The sequence below is a fragment of the Euprymna scolopes genome, chromosome 8, assembly GCF_053919585.1.
Source record: "Euprymna scolopes isolate OS-2025 chromosome 8, ASM5391958v1, whole genome shotgun sequence".
Taxonomy (NCBI): Eukaryota; Metazoa; Mollusca; class Cephalopoda; order Sepiida; family Sepiolidae; genus Euprymna; species Euprymna scolopes.
The window spans coordinates 151781978-151799679 of NC_136489.1; the positions used below are offsets into that span (position 1 = coordinate 151781978).

A 17702-nucleotide genomic window follows, 5' to 3' on the forward strand; every position below is an offset into this window, starting at 1 on the left:
GGACACGTAGCCAGACATGACAACAGATGGTCCATCAGAACGACAGAATGGACACCTCGTGAACATAAGAGGCCAAAGAGAAGAACGAGATGGAGAGACGGCCTGATACAACACATGGATCCTACATAGCAGGGGTTAACTTGGGACAGATAGATAGCTAAAGTCCAGAGAGAGGTTCCTCATTAAAAGATAAAACCCTTATTGATTGATTGATTGAATGTCTAATACAACAAATAAATATCTAATTTTGCTCCTAAAAAATTACTGGTGTAATTTAAACAATTTTCTATTAAGAATTTTTTTCTCATTTTTTATAATACAAAGATTGTCAAATTTTAATTTTGTTTTACTAGCAAGACTACCCAATGTTGTCCAAGATTTTAATTTCTTTAAATTACATAGATTACCAAACAATTTATCTAATATTGTAATAATGGTAAAGTTCATTTTATGACTAAGAATAAAATTACTTATTCCCTGAGTGAGGTTTGAGTTCTCAACCTTTCTTTAAGTACGGTGCATTAACTAATTAAGCCACCTCTGAAAGTAGGCAAAGATAACGCTTTCTTTTGCTGTCTCTCTCTCCCTTTTTTCTAACTTTTTATTTTGTCTTTCTTCCCCCCTCTCTCGGTCTTGTTACTTTGTCATTTTGTCCCCTCTTTGTTTTTTACAGTCGAGTATGAGTCAGTTACCTTAACCATATAATTTTAAACAAGTGGCTTTCTTTCTTCCTTCTCTTTTTCTTTTGTCCCCCCTTTCCTCTCCCTTTGTATCTTTCATAATTTAATATAGATCAGCCTGTGAATTATAAAAAAAAGATGTCTATTAAATTTGTCCTGGTGTTTATGTAGTAGTGTTAGAACTTTTGAGTATGAGAGTAAAATTCCCTCCACTTTATTTACGAATGATTAAATATTCAAATTGATTAGAAATATAATTTAAAACTTAACAGACGAGTATTTACTTTATATGGCTGATTGAAACAGATTCAATTATGTATCTTGTATTTAAAAAAAAAAATATGAATCACAAAGATACCAGTGTTGGGGGGGGATATTGTGTATATGTATGTGTGTGTATATATATATATATATATATATATAATGATCTCTTACTTCGTCTGTCCATGATTGGCGACCATGTTTATTTTATTTTTTTGATCTCAGAAAGGCAGTATGCTCTAGCTAAAATATGTAATTTTACTTTTATAGAAATGCAGAGTGAAACGATAAAATTTTAACCCTAGAAAAGACATGATTCCACTTCCATTTGATGAAAACCGTTTTTTTTTTTTTGTTGTAGACCATCTACTAGTTGTCCAGTTGTGTACAAATCCCAAGAGCGATAGGAGCCTTCTATCATGTCTCAAAGTGATACAATGTAAAGTGATACAATGTTCAACGAGCAAGATTGGAGATGTGTTGCTGATCAACTCATGCTCTCTACCAATTCAATACCCTGACCTGAACCCGCTGGACTACTTTGCTTGGTCATACATCGAGAACATGACCAACATGACCTCTCAGAACACCAAAGCCAGCCTGATAGCCACTATCCACCGAGTGTTTGCCAAGCTCTTGCTGACGCTTGTGGAAAAGGCATGCTCTCAGTTCTGAACTTGTATCGAGGCGGTGATTGAGGCTGAAGGTGGCTACATTGAATAGATGTCAGCTCTATTACATAATCAAGTTACCTGAATTGATTTTTTTTTTTTTTAAGAGGCTTTAAAATAAAGCTGTATTGTTTTCTTTAGGGTGACAAATTTTATCATTTTACCCTGAATTGTTTGTCTTTATTACAAATGTTAAAATAAGTAAAGGGTTATTTTAATGTTTAATTTTTAACAAAACTTATTTCAAAGACTTGAAAATATTTTTTTTATACAGAATTAGAAAATACCCATCTGAAGACTGATAAAATGACTTCTCTGAACAGAACAGTTATCTACCATTTTTAGGTCTACATATAATGATCAGAATCAAGATATAATAACTAAGCTTATGACAAGAGAATATTCTTTTCATTGTTTTGACTCTCGAGTGTATATCCGACACAATCAATTGAGAACCACATCACTCTATCTAAAAACATAAGATATTAACTGATATATACTCACGTCAAAATAATGAAAAGAATATTCTCTCGTCATAGGCCTAATAATAATACTAAATCTTATGTCTAGAATCCTTATTCTCATTTTGATCCAAATCCATTACATGATTTTGATTTTAGAAAGTCTCACATTTTAAACTTTAGTGATCTTAAAAAAAAATAAAACTAAATTCAGGAAGTATTTTTTTTTTTTTTTTACATAGTCACCACTTATCAAGGTCCGAAAGCCACTCGAGGATGAGGGTTAAGGAATGTACAGTAGTCACTAAGATAACAGCATATCAATAGTTAGTGGTGGAAATGGGGCAGAAATGGATTATTTAAAGGGGCAGGGGGCTCAACAAAAATTTGTTTACATTGGACTTGAAGGCGACTATATTGTAGCTGGCTTCATTGATGTCCAATGACTATGCATCAAGTTCAGTAGAAAATCTGAGGTATTTTAATTTTCAAATGGGAGGATGTGCCCATATCATGTCGGCTAAAAACCTTTTAAAATACTCCAAAGAAACTGAAATTTGTTTATTAATGTCTAATTTCTTTTGTGAAAATTTAACAAGAATTGGGTTTTATCTGCCCTTTCATAAAGGGCGTTCTGCCTCTCTTATTGCTCTCTTGGTATAAAATAAATATAGCCCATATTATCCACCCCTACACCTAGCAGCTGTGTTACAAAATTCATAATTTATTTTGGGTATGAATTCTCTGCATGAAAATAATTAATATATACACATGCTAAACTTTATAGTTTGATAAACTTTATAGTCTAATGCTGAATTATAAAAAAAAAGATTGTCGCATAAATTTAATATTTCTGCTATTATTGATCAATTAAATGGGAATAAGTTGTATTTTTATTTCTAAAAAATATTTCCAAACGCTTAATTTTTTCTTTTTTTTCTTTTTTTTTTTTCAACCTAACCGTCACGTTCATTTTGCAAATGTTTTATTTCTCCTTGAAAATTGCCTTTTCCATTTTATGTTGAAAGAAAAAAAAAAATGTCTGCAATTAACAGAATTTTAAAATTTCAGACCTACAGGTGTGACGCTGGCTTCTGCTTTCCTTGAAGGCCTTAATTGTCTCAACAGCCACTTTCATGATTTTGGTAAATATCAACCTTTGACATTTTATCGGTGCAAAAGTTTTGCCAATTTGTACAAGATGCATTTTAAACCATTGTAATTTATGCATATTGTAATCCCTTGGACATATCACAATTAATTCATAACTTTTACTTTCAGATTATTAAAACATTCATATTTTTCTGTAATATTCTTAGCCATGTTGACTTGGAAACGACCTCCAGTCAACAGAAAGCGAGTTATCTTCCATTAGGATAATGTTCGTCCTCATTCAGTACTACTGACCAAAGATCTCATAGAAGAATTTGGTTGGGAAATCTTGCCCAATTCTGCATGTTCTCTTGACCTAGTTTCCTTAGAGTATTACTTATTTTTAGGATTAAAAAAACATTTAAATAGCCTTAGGTTAACATCACAAGACTGAATATTTCACCTAAGGAATTTTACAAGCAAGGCATTTATAATCTTGCTGACGGATGGAATTCTGTTATAGTGAGCAAACTTTGTTATGAATAAAAACTTTTCAAAATGTCTTTTCGCTTTCAAGACGAAATTTTAAATTTACAAAACCTTTTGCATCGACCTGATAATAAAAAGCTATTTTATTTGATAGTTATTTCTTGGAAAAAAAATATTGGCTACTTAGACATTTCTTTGCAATTTAAAAAAAAATTCATCTTAGAATAGTTATTCTTGTTTCAAAAATTTTAAAGATATGGATTGATAGTATTTGTTTTTTAAAAATTCATCTAGTGTTTCTTGTTTCGAGATATGGATTTTTAATGTTTTTTTTTTTTTTTTTTTTTTTTAATTTCCCTACAAATAGTTATTCTTGTTTTGGAATTTTTGAGATATGGATTTATAATTTCCTACTACTATCCCTATTTTGGTTGTTATTTTCACCATGTTTCGACTGATGTAATTCTGACCTTCTTCAGGTTCATTCTTTTGAACTTTAGAACCTGTATAGAATTTCAAACTGAATTTTTTATTTAATCCACAGAAGTAGATTAATCTCATTCTTTTAGCTATGATTAGATAGAAATGGTGCAGTGGATAAAAGCATTGATTAATCATCACTTCTAAATGGTTAATCATCTATAATATAAATCTCAAATGTCTGTTAGCGTTCAAACAGACATAAGTATATAAAAGCTAGAAGTAACGTTAAGAAAGAAATAGCGACAGCTAAGAGAATTTACTGAAACCACTAAAATCGCATCGAAGCACAAAAATTAGGTACTTGTGACTTCTGGTAAATCTACAACAGTGTAGTAAATAATGGGCAATCAACAATTCCACCACTAACCAACAATCACAAGGTTGTTTGCTCAGCAACCGACAAGGCTAATATGCTTGCCAGCCAGTTTGCCTCAAACTCCACACTGGACCCTTCCAACCACCTCCTGCCTGACTTTCCTTTACGGATAGACGCCACGCTAGACGATCTGCAAATCACCCCTGCTCAGGTACATGCTATCATAAAAAACCTTGACACTTCAAAAGCATGTGGACCTGATCTCATCCCAGCTGTGCTCTTAAAAAAGTGCTCAGCTGAAGTAGCTCCAGTTCTCTCCAAACTCTACAACAAATGCCTTAATGACTCATGCTTCCAGGGCTGTTGGAAAACTGCTTCTGTTGTACCAGTATTCAAGAATTCTGGCGAAAGAACTGACCCATCAAATTATCGTCCTATTAGCCTCCTCCCACTTTTCGCCAAAATATTTGAGACCTTAATTAACCATGCTTTAGTCTGTCACCTTACAGATGCTAAACTTCTGACTGACCAACAATATGGATTTAAACAAGCCCGTTCCACAGCAGACATCCTCACTGTAATCTCTGAACGTATATACCATTCACTGGACAAAGCAGGGGAGGGCAAAGCGGTAGCTCTAGATATATCTAAGGCTTTTGACAGGGTATGGCATGAGGGTCTCCTCAGGAAAATTAAATCATACGGTATCACTGGTAGAATATTTAACATAATTAAATCCTTCTTAGATATGAGAAAAATCCAGGTTGTCCTCTACGGTCGTACATCTAAACAGTGTGATATAAATGCGGGAGTGCCTCAGGCGTCTATCCTTGGACCGCTATTGTTCCTAATATTTATTAATGACCTCCCCGACAAACTGCCTCTGAAATGGGTATATATGCTGATGACACCACACTCTATAACAGGCATGACAGGAAAACAAATGAACACATATCTAAAGAAATGGCAGAAACACTAGAGGATGACCTCCAATCTGTAGTGTAATGGTGACAAAAATGGATGGTCACATTCAATGCTGCCAAGACTAACCTGGTTTTCTTCAATAATTACAAGAAACCTTCTCTGCCACCAATAGCAATGGCCAGTGACTCCCTGTCTGAGAGTACATCTTTCAAACTGCTTGGCCTAACGTTCACAGGAAACATGAGTTGGAACAATTATATTGAAAACATTGCCAGGGTCACTGCGAAGAAGGTAGGCTCTCTCTACCGTGCTAGAAAACTGACACCTGAAAGTATCCTGTACCTCTATAAGGCCACCATTCGCCCATGTATGGAGTATTGCTGTCACATTTGGGCTGGTGCATCTGCTACTAGTCTCTCGCTCCTAGACAAGGTTAAAAAAAGAGTCACCAATCTGATAGGTACTGAACTGGCATCTAAGCTTCAGCCTCTGTCCCATCGACGTAACGTTGCATCCCTCTGCCTGTTCTACAAGTATTTTAATGGTGAATGCTCTGACGAACTGCAGGCACTTGTGCCCCCACGACGTAGACACCCTCGACAAACCCGACAGGCAGCTAAATTCCACCCCCACACAGTAGAGATCCCTAGATGTAGAAGATCTTTCTACAGTAGTTTCTTCCCCAGAACCGCTAGACTCTGGAATTCCATTCCAGGTCCTTGCTTCTCCAACTGTACTGACATGCAGAAGTTCAAGTGTAATATGAACCGATATCTTGCTGCCCAAATCCCAACATAGTGCCCCGTTAGCTGCTGCTCTTGATAGTAGCCCTCTACACCACAGTGGCAATGTGCCTTGTTTGGGGTGAAAATGTAATAAAAAAAAAAAAAAGCGTATGTGTGTGTTTATATCTTGCTAAAACTTTCGATACATGCGACCAACAAAATTGATATCATTTGAAAGCGCAGTCTCTTGACTGACAAATATCAAAATAATAAAATAAAAATGGCCAAAAACATTAATTCTTTCATTGTCAACTGGGTCATTTTTTACATGGTGGGGGTCACTTTTTTCGTCAACATTTTTGTAAAGTAATCATACGTCTTGCAATGACTAAGCTTAATTTAAATGGTGGCGACGTATGTCGCGGTAGGTGTTGTAACTAAACCATTCGCTTTAAAAAATTTTTTGTATATACTTCCTTTTCCTCTTAACATTACAGGTTCGAACCTGCCTGCCTTCTTACTACATATTTTTTTTTTTTTTTGCATTCACACGGGTACTTGCATTTGTTTTAGCGGATTGGTTAATTTTCTTTTTTTCTTTTTTGAAACATTTTTTTTTATTTTAGGGCTCCGTTGATCAATACCTTTACCATGAAACTTATCCACACCCGGGCACTGCCGGATACCTCTGCTAGTCACTTCTAAATGACAGTCTTCTGGAGGTTAATGGTTAAATTTTTATTACAGGTGATAATAACTAAGACTGACATAATTATCACTTCTAAACACACACACACACACATATAATGAATATTACCAAATGAACTTAATTGTGGTAAATTTGTTTAATAGTCTGTATTGAATTCAGAAGTGCTCAATAATATATAAATAGAGCAGGATTAATATCTGAGATACATCAACATAAACAGGTTTCGACCCAACATTAAAATATTTCCAGTTATGGTGCAATGATTTCATTTCTTAATACATTTAATTTGAAACTAAAACATACCATATTCATATATATATATATATATATATATATATATAATTTAAAAAAAAAATTTTCTTTGTATAAAACTTATTCATAGTAAGATTTTTGGCTACATGTTTACAGAGCTGTTTCATTTCCAACTGAACTTCTTTATGCCACTATTTAATGTCAATACGTTACTATAATTGTTTTCAGCTAAAACTGAAATGTGTCTACAAATGTGTAGTTAAAATTGTTTGCATAAATAAGGTTTTATACCAAATAAATATGCGTCTGTATTTATTGAGTATTTTTCATATAAATACAATAAGGTTTAATTGGATCATAACCTTGTGTACATAGACTTTGATTAAGTATGTGATTAAAAAAAAAAAAAACAATTCTTTTTATATAGCTCAAATCAATTCTTATGAGAATCAATTTCAAAAGTAAAATGAAACTCAATATTTAAACCTTCAATGAGTTATTTAAAAATTGGATTTTGATCATTTGACATTTTTGATACATTTCGATGCTGTGTGGTTAGCATTTGGAAATTGCCTCTTAAAGATGGCTGTTCGTAGGGTAACTTGAATTTTTTTACTTATGCTCTGTTTTATTCAGAAAAATGTAAAGTTTCTTTTGCTCTGAAATCTATGTTAAATCACAGTACAATGTAACAATATCTCATTATGTATATACATTTTACTTATACACGCATAAAATATATAAAGCTCTATTTACTACTAAGCATTATTATACAAACATAAAATATATAAAGCTCTATTTATTACTAAGCATTATTATACAACCATAAAATATATAAAGCTCTATTTATTACTAAGCATTATTATACAACCATAAAATATATAAAGCTCTATTTATTACTAAGCATTATTATACAAGCATAAAATATATAAAGCTCTATTTAGTACTAAGCATTATTATACAAGCATAAAATATATAAAGCTCTATTTACTACTAAGCATTATTATACAAGCATAAAATATATAAAGCTCTATTTACTACTAAGCATTATTATACAAGCATAAAATATATAAAGCTCTATTTATTACTAAGCATTATTATACAAACATAAAATATATAAAGCTCTATTTATTACTAAGCGTTATTATACAACCATAAAATATATAAAGCTCTATTTATTACTAAGCATTATTATACAAGCATAAAATATATAAAGCTCTATTTAGTACTAAGCATTATTATACAAACATAAAATATATAAAGCTCTATTTATTACTAAGCATTATTATACAAGCATAAAATATATAAAGCTCTATTTATTACTAAGCATTATTATACAACCATAAAATATATAAAGCTCTATTTATTACTAAGCATTATTATACAACCATAAAATATATAAAGCTCTATTTATTACTAAGCATTATTATACAAGCATAAAATCTATAAAGCTCTATTTATTACTAAGCATTATTATACAAGCATAAAATCTATAAAGCTCTATTTATTACTAAGCGTTATTATACAAGCATAAAATATATAAAGCTCTATTTATTACTAAGCATTATTATACAAGCATAAAATATATAAAGCTCTATTTATTACTAAGCATTATTATACAAGCATAAAATATATAAAGCTCTATTTAGTACTAAGCATTATTATACAAACATAAAATATATAAAGCTCTATTTATTACTAAGCGTTATTATACAACCATAAAATATATAAAGCTCTATTTATTACTAAGCGTTATTATACAACCATAAAATATATAAAGCTCTATTTATTACTAAGCATTATTATACAAGCATAAAATATATAAAGCTCTATTTATTACTAAGCATTATTATACAACCATAAAATATATAAAGCTCTATTTATTACTAAGCATTATTATACAACCATAAAATATATAAAGCTCTATTTATTACTAAGCATTATTATACAAGCATAAAATCTATAAAGCTCTATTTATTACTAAGCATTATTATACAACCATAAAATATATAAAGCTCTATTTATTACTAAGCGTTATTATACAAGCATAAAATATATAAAGCTCTATTTATTACTAAGCATTATTATACAAGCATAAAATATATAAAGCTCTATTTAGTACTAAGCATTATTATACAAACATAAAATATATAAAGCTCTATTTATTACTAAGCATTATTATACAAGCATAAAATATATAAAGCTCTATTTATTACTAAGCATTATTATACAACCATAAAATATATAAAGCTCTATTTATTACTAAGCATTATTATACAACCATAAAATATATAAAGCTCTATTTAGTAATAAGCATTATTATACAAGCATAAAATATATAAAGCTCTATTTACTACTAAGCATTATTATACAAGCATAAAATATATAAAGCTCTATTTACTACTAAGCATTATTATACAAGCATAAAATATATAAAGCTCTATTTATTACTAAGCATTATTATACAAGCATAAAATATATAAAGCTCTATTTATTACTAAGCATTATTATACAAGCATAAAATATATAAAGCTCTATTTATTACTAAGCATTATTATACAAGCATAAAATATATAAAGCTCTATTTATTACTAAACATTATTATACAAGTATAAAATATATAAAGCTCTATTTATTACTAAGCATTATTATACAAGCATAAAATATATAAAGCTCTATTTATTACTAAGCATTATTATACAAGCATAAAATATATAAAGCTCTATTTATTACTAAGCATTATTATACAAGCATAAAATATATAAAGCTCTATTTATTACTAAGCATTATTATACAACCATAAAATATATAAAGCTCTATTTATTACTAAGCATTATTATACAAGCATAAAATATATAAAGCTCTATTTACTACTAAGCATTATTATACAAACATAAAGTATATAAAGCTCTATTTACTACTAAGCATTATTATACAAGCATAAAATATATAAAGCTCTATTTACTACTAAGCAGTATTATAAAAGCATAAAATATATAAAGCTCTATTTATTACTAAGCGTTATTATACAACCATAAAATATATAAAGCTCTATTTATTACTAAGCATTATTATACAAGCATAAAATCTATAAAGCTCTATTTATTACTAAGCATTATTATACAACCATAAAATATATAAAGCTCTATTTATTACTAAGCGTTATTATACAACCATAAAATATATAAAGCTCTATTTATTACTAAGCGTTATTATACAACCATAAAATATATAAAGCTCTATTTATTACTAAGCATTATTATACAAGCATAAAATATATAAAGCTCTATTTATTACTAAGCATTATTATACAAGCATAAAATATATAAAGCTCTATTTACTACTAAGCATTATTATACAAGCATAAAATATAAAGCTCTATTTACTAAGCATTATTATACAAGTATAAAATATATAAAGCTCTATTTACTAAGCATTATTATATAAACACAATTAAGATTCTCTAGACTTTTTGCTTTGGATACAAACATCATCTTGATTACTCTTTAATAATGATTGTATCATTGTAGTTTTCTGGATATAAATCTAACAAAACTGTGGTATTTATCCAAAAGTTTTCAATGATTAGCAGAGCATAATCATAGGATGTTTGTTCCTGGAAATATGATCAACTACATATGTGCATACATGTTTCAACTGCACCTCATTTGCATCTGGTTTCAAAAGCAAATGAGGCTTAATGAGGTTAAATCTTTAAATGAGGTGCAGCTAAAACATGTATGCACATATGTAGCCAATGTTTGTATAAACATTATGTATATAAATAAATGACAAGTCTATATATGCTCTGTAGTTATATCAAGCTTCATAAATTAAAGGGCTGGTATGAATGAAAGGTGAAATATAATTTAATAAACTTATTTCCCCATATATATATATATATATATATATATATATGACAAAAAGTTTTTACGCCAAATTTCAAAATGTTGTCTATCTTGCTGTTTATTTCTTTTAGTGTGTTAAAATGTTCGATTCTTGACAACACCTGTTTCGTAGCCAAGCGTATTTCCCCCATAAACACACACATATTAGTGTTGGGATGTATTCAACGTTGTGAAAAGACATAATTGTTTTAAAACGAAATGTAATTATAATGGAAACTTATTTGAAAATACATCATTTGAAAAATGTATAAACTACAAACATTCATCTGTGTCCGTGTGTATGTTTCTCTTGTTGAACTATGCAGGTGTTTTTGTTGTGCAAAGACTTGCTGGATAATGCAATTTCCTGTTGATCTACTACGATTAAGAATTTACTTTAACTACATTTTTTGTTCTAGCTATGTATGTATGTATATATATATATATATATATATATATATATGTCTGGTTTTCTTTGTCAGGTGAAATGACAACTCCCATGCTTCATTACGTAGTCAGGTGTGAGAATACTCAAATGAGATATGGAAAACCAACTGAAGATGGCTACTATGAAAAGTTAGGAGAGGCTTTTCTTAAACTCAGAGGCTCTGTGAGTACCACGATATCCATTTTGTTGCATTAGAAACTTTTTGATCCCCCGACAAGAGAGATTGGACGTAATAATTCACTTCCGTTCATCTGTTCGCACTTTTCTCAATAACCACTCTAATTTTTTTTTTTTTTTTTTTAAATTTTAAATTTTGCGTAAACATTAGCATGGTGAAAGTAAATTTTTGCCAGAACGGATTTTCCGGGATAACTCTGGTTACCCCCACCCATCCCTAGAGGGTATTATAGGGGTAAAATTTCTTCCAAATTGTTCGTCCGTTCGTTTGCTTGCACTTTTTGCAATAACCATGTCTTGAATTTTTTTATTTTATCACAAACATCAGTGATGGTGAAAGTAAATTTTTCACTTATCGAGGGGACCCTGCATGCTCGACTTGTTTTTAACTAGGTTTATGTTTTATTTTTTTTAATATTTTTATTTTTTACACGTGAGTCACCACTTATCAAAAGGTTATTCGAGGACAAGAGTTAATGAGTGTACTGTGGTCATGTGGAACAAGTGTAGCAATCCTTAATGAGGGAAATTGTGTATAACTTGATTTTTTTTTTTTTTAAGGTGGCAGCTCAACAGGAACTTGTTTACATTGCACTTGAAGACTATCATATTGTAGTGGCTGGAAAGCAGGTCAGCAGACCAGGGTTCCACAGGCGAGCAGTTCTAGAAAAGAAGCTTTGTTCATGGAGAGTGGAGGAAATTGTTGATAATGGTTGTAGCTAGAAAAGTGTTTTTTGCAAAAGTTTGGCAAAGGGGGACCATAGACTGAAACTCTGACAAGCACTTATGAAAATAATGATAGAGCAGAGACAGGCTCACAACATCTCTTCTGTGGGGAAAGAGGTTTTGAAGCCAATTTTGAGCTCTCAATGCATCAGTCATTTCCTTTAGCTGATTGGGATATGTTAGGCTCATACCTTCCACTATTGGTATAACTATGCCTATTTGCTTACCTCCTCACAAGGATTAAGACACAAGGTCATTTTTATGTGGAGGATATCTAGCTCCTTAAAAAGGGCACTTTTGGGTTGTGCAAAAATAAAAATTGTCTCAATTAAGGATCTCCTCTCTGACAAAGAACAGAACAGATACTACACCACAATCTCTGGTCAAAGGTCAACTGAATGAAGATAATAGATTTGATGGAATTTGAACTTGGCTTGCTGATTTCTAAGCTTGTGTTATACTGTACTTCTTACAATATTTCTGAGCCTGTCAAGGATTACTCTTGGAGTTTGGTTAAACAGTAAGATTTTTAAGCCTAAGATCATGAAGAGTATTGGATCTTGTTATATTAGACCCCATTAGACTCGCACATGTTAACTGATATTGATTAAATACCAGCTTGTAACCCAGTGGCAAGCTTAAAAAAAATGCAACATCCCAGAAGAAAATAAAAATTGCCAACAAAAATTATATCATCTCAGCAAGTGGATAATCCATTCAGTTGCAAACAATAGATAATCCCCTTTCATAAAAATAATCCTTTAAATGAAAAGTATTCAATTTTCATTTCACAAAAGATGATGGCTGGCTGTAAAGCAGTAAATGAGCTGAGGTCTTTTTTTTTTTTCTACAAAAAGAAAACGGTATTAACCGTATTAAAAAAAAAAGAAAAAAGAAAAATGATTTTACTGTTTTAGAAATACTTGTAGTATATTAAGTTAATGAAAAAATGTTGTGTGTGTATGTATGTATGTATGTGTGTGTATATATATATAGTTGAACATCAAAAAACATTTTTCTTGTTTCTGCAAAAGAAAACCGTATTAACCAAATTTTTAAATAAATGTAAAATGATTTTACTGTTTTAGAAATATTTTTAGTATATTAGGTTGATGAAAAATTGTTTTTATATATAGTTGAACATCACCCCCCCCCCCGACATTTTTGCACCAACCTAATTGTTAACAATGGAAGGCTGTTACGTTTTTTTATGTAATCATTAGGCCTATGACAACAGCATATTCTTTCCATTGTTTTGACTGTCGAGTATATATCCGACACAGTTAGACACAATTGATCAACAGAGAACCACATCACTCTACATAAAAATATATAAGATATCAAGGGATACGCACTCGAGAGTCCAAACAATGAAAAGAATATGCTGTTGTCATAGCCCTAGTAATCATCTACATATTAAAGACGCGTACATTTTTGTTGTCTTTATATGAGTGTAATCTTGTTGCTCTTATCTTTATGGTCACTACATTACGAAAGTGATGTTTCTCAAATGGTTATGCATGACATTGCTTCTCATGGTTATATGTCATGTAGCCATTGTCTTCGTTGAGGATGCCATATAACATAAAACTAAAAATCAGCACTTTTTTTTCTTTGGCGGGTAACTTTTTCAATTACTTTCAGACTTGATCACAAATGAAGACTCAAAACAAACACAAAGGATTTTGCATTACTTACTGTTATTGCTAATATATGAACTTTCTTTCTCTTTCTGTTTTTCTCTTTTTCTCTCCTCTTTTTTTTCTCTTTTCCCTCTTTTCCCTCTTTTCCCTCTTTTCCCTTTTTTCCCTTTTTTCCCTTTTTTCCCTTTTTCTCTTTTTTCCCTTTTTCTCTTTTTTCCCTTTTTCTCTTTTTTCCCTTTTTTCTCTGTTTTCCCTTTTTTCTCTGTTTTCCCTTTTTTCTCTGTTTTCCCTTTTTTCTCTGTTTTCCCTTTTTTCTCTGTTTTCCCTTTTTTCTCTGTTTTCCCTTTTTTCTCTGTTTTCCCTTTTTTCTCTGTTTCCCTTTTTTCTCTGTTTTCCCTTTTTTCTCTGTTTTCCCTTTTTTCTCTGTTTTCCCTTTTTTCTCTGTTTTCCCTTTTTTCTCTGTTTTCCCTTTTTTCTCTGTTTTCCCTTTTTTCTCTGTTTTCCCTTTTTTCTCTGTTTTCCCTTTTTTCTCTGTTTTCCCTTTTTTCTCTGTTTTCCCTTTTTTCTCTGTTTTCCCTTTTTTCTCTGTTTTCCCTTTTTTCTCTGTTTTCTCTGTTTTCCCTTTTTTCTCTGTTTTCCCTTTTTTCTCTGTTTTCCCTTTTTTCTCTGTTTTCCCTTTTTTCTCTGTTTTCCCTTTTTTCTCTGTTTTCCCTTTTTTCTCTGTTTTCCCTTTTTTCTCTGTTTTCCCTGTTTTCTCTGTTTTCCCTGTTTTCTCTGTTTTCCCTGTTTTCTCTGTTTTCCCTGTTTTCCCTGTTTTCCCTTTTTTCCCTGTTTTCCCTTTTTTCCCTGTTTTCCCTTTTTTCTCTGTTTTCCCTTTTTTCTCTGTTTTCCCTTTTTTCTCTGTTTTCCCTTTTTTCTCTGTTTTCCCTTTTTTCTCTGTTTTCCCTTTTTTCTCTGTTTTCCCTTTTTTCTCTGTTTTCCCTTTTTTCTCTGTTTTCCCTTTTTTCTCTGTTTTCCCTTTTTTCTCTGTTTTCCCTTTTTTCTCTGTTTTCCCTTTTTTCTCTGTTTTCCCTTTTTTCTCTGTTTTCCCTTTTTTCTCTGTTTTCCCTTTTTTCTCTGTTTTCCCTTTTTTCTCTGTTTTCCCTTTTTTCTCTGTTTTCCCTTTTTTCTCTGTTTTCCCTTTTTTCTCTGTTTTCCCTTTTTTCTCTGTTTTCCCTTTTTTCTCTGTTTTCCCTTTTTTCTCTGTTTTCCCTTTTTTCTCTGTTTTCCCTTTTTTCTCTGTTTTCCCTTTTTTCTCTGTTTTCCCTTTTTTCTCTGTTTTCCCTTTTTTCTCTGTTTTCCCTTTTTTCTCTGTTTTCCCTTTTTTCTCTGTTTTCCCTTTTTTCTCTGTTTTCCCTTTTTTCTCTGTTTTCCCTTTTTTCTCTGTTTTATCTTTTTTTCTTTTTCTGGAAACAGCGTGGGGCCCAAAACCGCAGCAAGACCAACTGACCCCGGAGGGTTACAGAGAGCTCATTAACTCCACCTACAAGGACTACACGGTGGGCAACATCGTCAAACCCCTTCCAGGTCAAATCGAGAAGTTGGAGAAAAGAGTTCTCTCCCTGACCACGTCTGACCTAAAGACCAGAAGCCTGACAGGAGTCGATAAGGACAGCATGGTGGCACTCCTCCTAGAGCTTAACATTCCAGCCAGTTACATCTGCAGGAGGAGCTATGGCACGTGGGACGTGCTGCTCCCCAGCCCAGAAGACGCGATAAGGCTAGCAAAAACCGACCACCGGGGGAAGAGGATTCGACTCCAACCAGAGTACTTCAATAAGAGGAGAACGAACGTCACCGTGCTGAATGTCCCGGTCTTCATGGGAGCCCGGCAGGTCAGGGCTATACTAAGCCAGTATGGAGACGTGGAATCCGTCACGCCTGTCCGCGGTCAACGGAGATCATAAGGTCAAGATGGTCCTGGACAAAACCGAATTCCATAAAATCCCTGCGATGATGAAATTCGACGAGTGGACGATGGCCATCATTGTTGAGGGCAGGATGCCCCAATGTTGGCACTGCCAAAAACAAGGGCACATGGCTAAGGACTGCCCTAAAAGACTCCCGGTCACAGCCCCTCCCAAATCACAAGGGATGGCCCCTACAAAAGAACCAACCCAAACCCCAGCTGCAGCCCCACCAACAACTTCTACTACAGCTGAACCGGGACAAGCAGCAGAGGCTGGTTGGTCGATGGTCACCAAGAAGGGCAGACGCCCCAAAGGCATGCCCAAGCAAATAGTGACTCAAGACCAGCCAGAGCAAACTCCCATGGACATCCCGGCGCCCTCTTACTCGAACAATGTGACATAAAAGACTCGGAGGAAGAGAATGCGTCGGAAGAGAGACAGCAGCATCAGCAGTAGTGAAATCAACAGAAGCAGCAGAGACGGCAGAGAAGAGTACAAAGAGGAGAAAGAGTAGGAAGACAAAGGGAAGCAACCCCACCCCGAAATTCAATGTTTCAAATGCCGAGGCTGATCTCCCTTCAACCCCAACCCCCAAACAGCCAGAGCAACAACCCCCCTCCATTCCCAAACCCCCAAGGACTCTAGCACGTAACCCATCCCCAGAAAGGACAAATGACGTCCCCAAAAAAGCAACACCCCCAGCACCAAACACCCCCACACCAGACACGCCAACCCCCACTTCCTCCTCCCCTACTCCTCCTCAACCCGCTAAAGAAAAACCAACCCCAACCACAACTGTCCGCACGGAGCGGACAAAAAGACTCCCCTTCCTTCCAGGAGGAAGGATATGTGAGACGGGCCCTCTGTAGGCAACAACAGAGCTGAAAGGCCAGCAGAAGGTCCGTCACAACCAACTAAGAAACTTTACATATGTCGGCGGGAACAATATCACTGATCCCACTAACTTCAAAGACGCTCCCTTGTTGACCACATTTGTTAGGGTCAACAAGGATTCCAGGACAGAGGCTCTCTGGGCCATGATAGATGCCACGAAGGATGCAATCTCGGGCCAGCAGCTGGTGGACACAGAGCATCCTTCGCTGAACAATTTATTTTACAAAACAGAGTCCCTGTTTACATCCACCCCTCCTTTTACAGGGCACTCAAACTAACTTTTCCCCTGGACGTGGGAGGCGTGGCCAAGAATGGATTACCCTCAGCTGAATTACTGACCGGAAGCCTTGGACAAGCCTGCCACGTCCTCACCCCCGAGGATTTCAGGCCCGTGTGTGACACTGAATAAGGTAGGTGACCATGGCTTTAAACTTGGCTACTTATAATGTGAGGGGCCTCAGATGTCAAAGCAAGGCAGCGCGCGTGCTGAGAGATCTGGTATCCCTCAAGGTAGATATTGCCGCTATACAGGAGACCCACTTTATTTGTGACTGGGATTGTCAGGTGCTGGTGAGCGACTACGATGTTTACTCAGCATATGGCAATACCTATAGTCGTGGAATCTCCTTGCTAGTAAATCGCACCCTATCAGCGTCGGTGAATGTTGTTCACGCGGACGAGGACGGGCGGGCGATTGTCGTCGATGTTGCCGTTAATAGCAGTGTGTTTCGGATAGTCGCAGTTTACGTGCCTAATTCCGCTGTGGAGAGGGCTTCCTTCTTTCGATGGGTGGAGGGTTTTATAGATGATCTGGAGAGGGTAGTCTTAATGGGTGATTGGAATGCCATCCTTGATCCCAAGATAGATAAGGTCGGTGGGGCTAGCTGGTCGGTGTGGTGTGACAGCAGTCTGTCT

The 17702-nt window shown here is 33.7% G+C and overlaps 1 protein-coding gene across 3 annotated transcripts in view; it reads left to right on the top strand.

The window, feature by feature from the left end:
- LOC145283845 (phosphoacetylglucosamine mutase-like) overlaps nucleotides 1-17702 on the top strand; it is a 198143-nt gene that overhangs the window by 73014 nt on the left and 107427 nt on the right. For all 3 annotated transcript variants that reach the window (XM_080132953.1, XM_080132954.1, XM_080132955.1), the window contains exons 5-6: nucleotides 3145-3218; nucleotides 11433-11560. In XM_080132953.1, the coding sequence (XP_079989079.1) occupies nucleotides 3145-3218; nucleotides 11433-11560 (202 nt within the window). The remainder of the gene's footprint in view (nucleotides 1-3144; nucleotides 3219-11432; nucleotides 11561-17702) is intronic.